This window comes from Mus caroli, chromosome 6 (assembly GCF_900094665.2).
Source record: "Mus caroli chromosome 6, CAROLI_EIJ_v1.1, whole genome shotgun sequence".
Classification (NCBI taxonomy): domain Eukaryota; kingdom Metazoa; phylum Chordata; class Mammalia; order Rodentia; family Muridae; genus Mus; species Mus caroli.
This window is the reverse complement of record NC_034575.1, coordinates 129,996,900-130,005,470: the sequence shown is the minus strand read 5'-3', so window position 1 is coordinate 130,005,470 and position 8,571 is coordinate 129,996,900. Positions and strand designations below refer to the sequence as shown.

The window sequence follows — 8,571 nt, the reverse complement described above, 5'->3', positions numbered from 1 at the left end:
ATGAATTTGTATTTTCTCAGTACTGAACCTTTGGAAACTAATGATTTTCATGATATTATTGGGTTGTGGTGAGTTTGCAATTAGTGATTTTTACACTGTACATAGGATTGGAACCTAGCTGATTCAAAAATTTCTAAAGTTACGTGCTACTAAGGAATTACTATGTACAAATTTAGATTTTTGCTGCCTTATATAAAGGATAGACCTTTTATATGATTTACCCAATACTCATGTTTACAGAGATTAACATATGTATGTAAGAAGAAAATGAACAAATAAATAAACGATGCAAATAAATATATCTTCATTTGCTTCTCAGCAGAAGAGATCAACATTTCCTTCACCAAAATTTGCAATGTCTCTAGGATGCAGTGTGAAATGCAAACTACATCTAGATGGAGGTCAGTTCTTCTCTATAGGGAAATACAAAAGACTTTTATGATGGAAAGAATAAAACCATTAGCAAGGCTTAATGGCTTGTTTGGTATTAGACCTGTACATTGTTTACAGAACATGATATGGAGCTTTGTTTATTGAATATGCACAATATTTTAGAAGCATGTTTCAAAGAATCTTAAGTAATTACAATAGAAGTTGAAGCATCCAAGTGAAGATGAATGGTGTCCTACAGATCACATTTATAGTCATTTTGAGTGTGGAATTTATAATTGGCATCTTTGGCAATGGATTCATAGCAGTGGTGAACATAAAGGACTTGGTCAAGGGAAGAAAGATCTCTTCAGTGGATCAGATCCTCACTGCTCTGGCCATCTCCAGAATTGCACTGCTGTGGTTAATATTAGTAAGTTGGTGGATATTTATGCTTTACCCAGGACAATGGATGACTGATAGAAGAGTTAGCATAATGTACAGTATATGGACAACATTCAACCAGAGTAGTCTCTGGTTTGCTACAAGTCTCAGCATCTTTTGCTTTTTCAAGATAGCAAATTTTTCCAACCCCATTTTCCTTTATTTAAAGGTCAGATTTAAAAAAGTCATGATAGGGACATTGATAATGTCTTTGATTCTCTTTTGTTTAAATATTATCATTATTAATGCACCTGAGAGCATTTTAATCACTGAATATAATGTATCTATGTCTTACAGCTTGATTTTGAATAACACACAGCTTTCTATGCTGTTTCCCTTTGCCAACACCATGTTTGGGTTCATACCTTTTGCTGTGTCACTGGTCACTTTTGTCCTTCTTGTTTTCTCCCTGTGGAAACATCAGAGGAAGATGCAACACAGTACCCATGGATGCAGAGATGCCAGCACTAAGGCCCACATCAGAGCCTTGCAGACATTGATTGCCTCCATCCTCCTGTATTCCATTTTCTTCCTGTCTCATGTTATGAAGGTTTGGAGTGCTCTGCTTCTGGAGAGGACACTGCTGCTTTTGATCACACAGGTTGCAAGAACAGCTTTTCCATCAGTGCACTCCTGGGTCCTGATTCTGGGCAATGCTAAGATGAGAAAGGCTTCTCTCTATGTATTCCTGTGGCTGAGGTGCAGGCACAAAGAATGAAATCCTAGAGTGTACAGACCTGGGGTACATTTATGTGGATGATCTTACATATCTTAGAGGAAAATGTATTAACAGAAATTCTCATATTTATAAATTTTTAGGTCTGAATTACATAAACATGTATATAATATTTTCAAAGTACAAGATAGTAGTTTATAACTTACAAGATAAATACTGTCTATACATCTTCTAGTCTTTGTAAAACATGTAAAACATGTTTGTTGGATACAAAATTATGTAAATGTAGATTACTTGAGTGTAGGAAATAGTTATAACAAACATTAATTTTATAGCAGTTTTTTTTCCTTTTACATAGAATAAGTAATCTAAATACAGGGTACATAGTTACACATATGGCTTAAAGTACAACTTTATATTTTTAAATAACTTGTTTGTTAATATTTTCAATTAGCACAAGCTTGGATCATCTTGGATAATGACACTTCAATAGAGAAAATACCTCCATCTAACTGGACAGTCAGCATGTCTGTGCAATATTTTATTGACTTATGATTGACGTGGTTAGGCACAACTCATTTTGGTAGTGCCACCTCTGGGATGATGATTCAGCCTTGTATAAAGGAGCAGTCTGAGCAATCCATGAAAAGCAAGCCAACAGTCAGCATTCTTTCACGGACTTTTCATCAGTTTCTGCCTCCAGATTGTTGTCTTAATTTCTTCCTTAACTTCCCTTCAAGGCTGGCTGAGTTATAAGTTGAAATAGGCACTTTCCTCCCAAACTTGCTTTTTTGGTCATAATGTTGTCACAATAATAGACAGCAAATTAGGATATATACTTAAAAATATTTTATATGTGAAAAGCTTAAAAAATGACATAAACCATTCAGATTATGGGAAATAATATAGGATGCACATCATTTAAAATGTAAGATTCAACAAACAATTTTCAAAAACATTTTGACATCATGTATCTGCATTTTACTAGGTTGGATAACAATCAGTTTGTCATAGGAACAAATATTTAGAGTAAGTTGTAACTGTCCAACAAGAAATGAATGTGGTTATTTGGTTCCATGCTTGAATGACACAAATGAGAGGTTAAAAAAGTGAATATATTCTGCATGTCCTGCATGTTCTGTTTTGGCCAGCAAAATGAATGGAAACAGGCAACCTTGGGAAGTAGTAGGAGGATGCCCCTCTAGAATGTACCAGAGACTTAGGAGGTGAGAGACTCTCAGGACTCAAAAGGAAGGACTTTATATGAGATACCCTGCAGTTGTGAAAGGGAACTTGTAGAGTCTACCTCCTCTTAGAACATCAAGTGGAGGGATTGGGTTGTTATCCCACAGTCAAAGTTTTTGACCCAGAACTATTCTTGTCTAAAAGAATTCCAGGGAAAAAATGGAGAAGAGCTTGAGAGAAAGGAGGTTCAATAACAGGCCCCAATTGAGATCCAGCTCAGAAGGAGATTCCAAGGACTGACACTATTACTGTTGCTATGATAGGCTTACAGAAAGGAGCCCAGCATTGCTGCCATCTGAGAGTCCGAACAAGGAGCTGACTGAGCTGCAGATACTTACACCCAACCAGTGGACAGAAGCCAGGGACCCCTATGATTGAATTAGGGAAAAGGCAGAAGGAACTGGGGAAGAGGACCACCCCATAGGAAGACCAGTAATCTCAAGTAGCTGGTCCAAAGCACCTGGCACATACACAACAGAGGACTGCCTGGTCTGACCTCAGTGAGAGAAGATGAACATAAACCTCCAGAAACTTGAGGCCCCAGGGAATGGGGCGGCTTGGTGTGTGTGTGTGGTGGGACTAGGTGAAAACATCTTGGAGATAAGGGAGGAAAATGGGATGAGGAACTATGGGAGGGTAGAGAGGGAGAAACAAATAAAGATAATGTTTTAATAAAGTGAATTTACAAACCATTTTGAAAATAATATAGTGGCAAGAAGAGTAAGAAGGAATTATTGCATAAGTACTTTATATAGAGTGGAGTAGAATATTGGAATTTCACTTTCAAAAACATTCATATATTCAGAAATTTTAAAAATATTATATTTCATTTAATAATGAAAAATTTCAAGTTTCTGTTTTCATTGTTGTTTTTGTTTGGGTAGGTTCTTTTTTAGTTCTTCTTATAGAATGCCTATATTTATTTTTTTTAATATAAACATTTTATAAACATCCTTTCTGCCCTCGATCTTAACCAAAGTTCAAGCAATGATGCCTATATTTTTGGTTCACATATTTGGAGATATTATCTGGAAAAATAGACACCATTAAATAAAACCTGAGTGTTTTGATATAAAAAGAGATACTTTAATATTTATGCAGCAGATAATCTGTGTATTTCATATCTTTCCTCCTCACATGTCTAATGAAAATTTTTTTTAAAATTGAGGAAGCTAAGATTCTGATAAAGAAAAGGCGTAGCATTAAGTTGCTAGCATTTTTGATGTTTCTTTATTATCTATGGTCACTTCTATGTATGTAGTATTTGCCGTTTTCATATTTATGAAATTTTTATAATATATATATACTATTATATATATATTTAACTAGTGATGTCTGTATATTTAATAAAGACTTCAATAACACATATCCATAAATTTCTTTTATATGTGATTATTCATACACTAGATACTAAATTTGGTTTATTTCCAGTAACAATATAGGTATGTAAATATGGACAGACAGAGAGTGAGAATGGAAGAGAGAGACAGATTCAGAGAAAGAATGAGATTGAGAGAGAAAGAAAGAAAGTGATAGAGGGAGAGAAGGCATAGAATAAAGGAACATGAGCAATTGACCAACAAATATAGGTTGGAAATACATAAAATATAGAACAAAACATATATAAGTCCTAAAAGAGATACATTAGTAAGTATAAAATGGCAGAATTATAGACCAGTGTATAATATATAATTAAATTATATTTTATATATTTTATTTCATATATTTTATCTCATAGACAACTATTACATACAAAAGAAATAAATGAAAAATAGTTGAAAATATGTGGGAAAAGACATAGAGCACAAGCTGAGCTTGGTGGTTGTAGGCCTGTAGTCCTACCTATTCTGGAGGCCGAGGAAAGAAGATCAGGAGTATATTGCAGTATTGTGTATAAAAGTCCTCTAAACATCAATTTAAAATTAATTAATTTAATTTAAAATTTACATTAACATTTAACTATTAAGCATAAATAGGAGCAAGGCCATCCTACAGATTCAATCACAAGTCACATGCTTCATAGAAAGTATCAGCAACATAGCTCAGCAGATAAGACACTTGATTCCTACCTTGAAGACCTGAGTTCAAATTCTGGGTGCCAAAGAGTAGGAGTGAGGCAACTCTTGTAAGATACCACCTGAAACTTAAAAGTCCACCGCACAGCCACACAGCCACATATATATACACACACACATAAAACACACACAGACACACACACACAGACACACATATAAAATATACACATGACAAATACACATATACATACACATACACACAGAAACATCCACACAGAAATATATATATATATATACATATAAAACTTAAATTATTGAAAAAAGTAACTTTCAACATATTTAATTGAAAAGAAGGGCATGTATAACTTAAAAAGTTTGTTTTTTAAACTTCTACTTACAGATAACTTATATCTAATCAAAACCTAATATTGTTTTTCAGAAACCAGATGAAATATGGTACATATATTAGTTGCTGCTACAGGTGTTTTGTTGGTGGTGGTGGTGGTCATTTTGTGTGTGTGTGTGTTTACTGCTAGTAAATAATATAGTTACAACACAATCTATCTTCAGATAATTATAAAGAAATATATTTTCCTGGGAGATCCAAAGCAAAACAAGAAATAATTAGTAGAAAGCAATATACACATCCATTCTTAATTTTACTTCATGGAGCTAAAGTATTTACTTAAACAAACTGTGGATTTTGAGGAACACTTATGGCATCTTCTGAAAACTGAGGCTCATACACCACTTTTGTCTTTCCTTGAATTCTCACCCAATGAATTTTAGAATTTTACCTTCATCTGTACTTGATGAATTCAATTTGACTAGACAAGACAAATCCTTGCAAAACAGTAAAGAAAGTGGTCTTTATTTGCATGCTAACAAATTAGATTTTGGCTTGAGTTTGAAAATCAGTAACTATAAATTAGGCACAATATGAAGGAAATAGTATATCCCTAGTTGAGATTTCACATGGTTAGTGATACAATTTGCATTTGTATTTTTTGTTAATATCTCCAAAACATTGTAAATAATACTGACTTTGTCAGAGGAAAAAAAGAACAATGTCTACATTCTACCATATAATGAAATTCACACTAATCAGCCTGACTCCCAATTGGTTTTTTCAAAGAATGGAAGACACAGGTGTCCCACATAGTCCATCCAGGTTGACAAAATGGACAAGCAAAGATGGATGTCTGTATTGCCAGTTGTGGCAGAGTCTAAATACATCAACATTGCTTTTTAAGTCTCAGCATGTTTAAGATAACCAAATGATACAATCTCTCATATTTCTCCTGAAATAAAAAGACAAATAACATTCCTTTGCTTCTGTTGGTAATTCAGTTCTTTTGCTTCCTAAAGTTGCCAAGGTAACATTATTAGACAATAAAACTTACATGAACAAATTCAGGTAAATAAATATGTAGGAAAAATGTATCATGGAAGACCAAACCGAGGTACATTTTCAACTTTTCAAATACGACTATTTATTTTAAGAAACTCTTCATGGTATTACACCCCTGCTTCATTAACCTTTGTTTACTGCCTTTGTGAACAAACATCTTAGTAAGTTGAGGCTGCATGGCTCAGTGTCACTAGGAGTCATCACCACGTTTCACAAAAAGGCTTTGAAAACCAAAATATCTTTCTTTTCCCTCTGTGATCTACTTTGTGTTTCTTCATAGAAGATTGAAGCTTTGGTGGGATTTCAATTTATATAGACCACCCTGATTGATAGGCCACTGGTACCATTTCATCTTCAAGCCATTCATTTGTCCTGACTTAGGAAAAGAAATGCCTTCACAGTTCTATTTCTTAGCTCTTTGACAGACAAGGTCATTCAGGAAAGGACCTATCTATTTGACCAGTAAGACAAAATATGTCCAAAACAAAACAAGATCTCCACAAGAGACTCCTAGAGCTCATCTGGTGTTTGCCAATTATTTCTGGTCGTGGTGCCTGTTTGCAATGTGGTTGATATACCAAGTGACACTCAATTGGAGAAAACTTATCTTATTTTTACTAATGGGTATCAATTTCATATAGTTTCTTGGACATCATTGGCTCCCAATGTCTATATCCCCATCTCTGTGTTGGGACCCCATTGAGCTGGTAGCTGTGCAAGGCCTCTATGAACTTGTATATGCATCAGTTCTACTATACGTAAAATTCATTTTTTAATTAGCACACAAATAATGGCTTCATTAGGGTGTCCTTTATCTCCTTGAATCCCTTTTGTCAGACTCCATTCTTCCCTAAATAACTCTCCTGTTTTCACATCATATATCCAACTACATTTTCTGATTTAACTTACATACATATAAACTTAAATATAGACAAATTCTATATGAGAGAGAAAATACATGATAATTGCTTTCTTGGATCTGGCTTATTTTGCTCAACATAATCTACAGTTGCACAATTTTCCTGAATGTATGACAATTCTATTATTTTCTGACTACTTAAAAGTGTGTATATTGTCACATTTTTATACATTCAGGCACAAAGAGGCTAGCGTTTTAATAAATGTGAATATGTAAATATATATGTTGTTTTATAATTTAGAGACTTTCAGTTTTATACTGAATGTGTTTTGGCAAAATTGTATGTTTTCTTTCTGGGGTTTCCAGTTTACACCCCACTGACACAAAGTAAAGATTCCTCCTCTTCTTCAGTTTTCAAGAGCATCTACTCTCCTTTGTTTTCATGAAGATAGGAATGCTAATGGGTGAGATAGAATTGAAAAGCAGCTTTAATTTGCATTTCACTGATTCTGAGGATGTTGAATAGTTATTCAAGTATTTATTGACCACCTGTATTTAGCCTATGTGTCCTGTCAATTGTATTATTTGATTGGGGGAACTAAATTCATTTTATAGCTCTTAATGTGTTTGGTTAATCTATTTGATACATAGTAGGCAACAATTTTCCCTCTTCTGAATAAAGTCTATGAACTCTAAAAATTGTTCTATTTATATACATAAACTACTTTACTGTAAACTCATTTGATAAATTTGGAATTATTTAATGCTCTCCTGGAGTCTCTTAAAGAAAGACTTTGCACCTTTCTCTAAGTGATTTATATATTTTTCTCTAAATATTCAAAGGCATTTATGGCTTTTGACATTTTAAGTTGTAGCTAACTAGTTTTATTTCTCTGTGTTTCACTACTCTTATCAATATTACATACTGGAGTGTGGGTTCATTTCTTGGCTGTTTTGTCTTATCCATTTGTCTATACATTTCTTTTTGTCAGTACTGTGCCATTTTTGTTACTGTGGTTGTATAATATAATTTTAGGTCATGTCTTCAGATATGTCTGCACTGCTTTTTGTTAGTGATTGCTCTGACTATTTGTAATTATTTGTGCTTCTCTGTGAATTTTAAAATTGATCTAAAACTGTTTCACCATGTTATTCTACCTATCCCTGAATATGGGAAACAATTTAGTTTTCTAGTGTCTTCTTCACTTACTCTCTTAAAGTACTCCACTGTGCAGTCCTTTTATATAATTGACTTTTATTTTTAATTATTTTAATTTTTGGGAAAGTATTTTATATAAATGGACTTAATTTTTTGCCAACTTTGTTATGGTAATATAGAAGTGCTTTGGTTTTGTGTGCTGAGTTTTCTATCTGCTAACTTTTTTGAAAGTATTTATATGATCTAAGAGTTTCTTGGTGTAGGATTTAGTGGGGATTTTTTTTGCAAGGATTAAACTATCCAGAAATGTAACTAATTCATATTGTTGCATTTTGTTTTAAAATGGCTACTACACTGTTATATCTCTCCGTTTTTAGGTGGAACAATTTTTTT

The 8,571-nt window shown here is 33.5% G+C and overlaps 1 protein-coding gene across 1 annotated transcript; it reads left to right on the top strand.

Annotated features, from left to right (window-relative positions):
* Positions 1–613: 613 nt before the first annotated feature.
* On the top strand, positions 614–1,531 carry LOC110297128 (taste receptor type 2 member 116). The gene has a single exon (XM_021165905.1). It carries the CDS (start codon positions 614–616, stop codon positions 1,529–1,531), a length of 918 nt encoding a protein of 305 aa, XP_021021564.1.
* Positions 1,532–8,571: the final 7,040 nt, after the last annotated feature.

Bases quoted from the DNA above. Each gene is read 5' to 3' on its own strand.
- LOC110297128 (XM_021165905.1), top strand. From the start codon at position 614: ATGAATGGTGTCCTACAGATCACATTTATAGTCATTTTGAGTGTGGAA.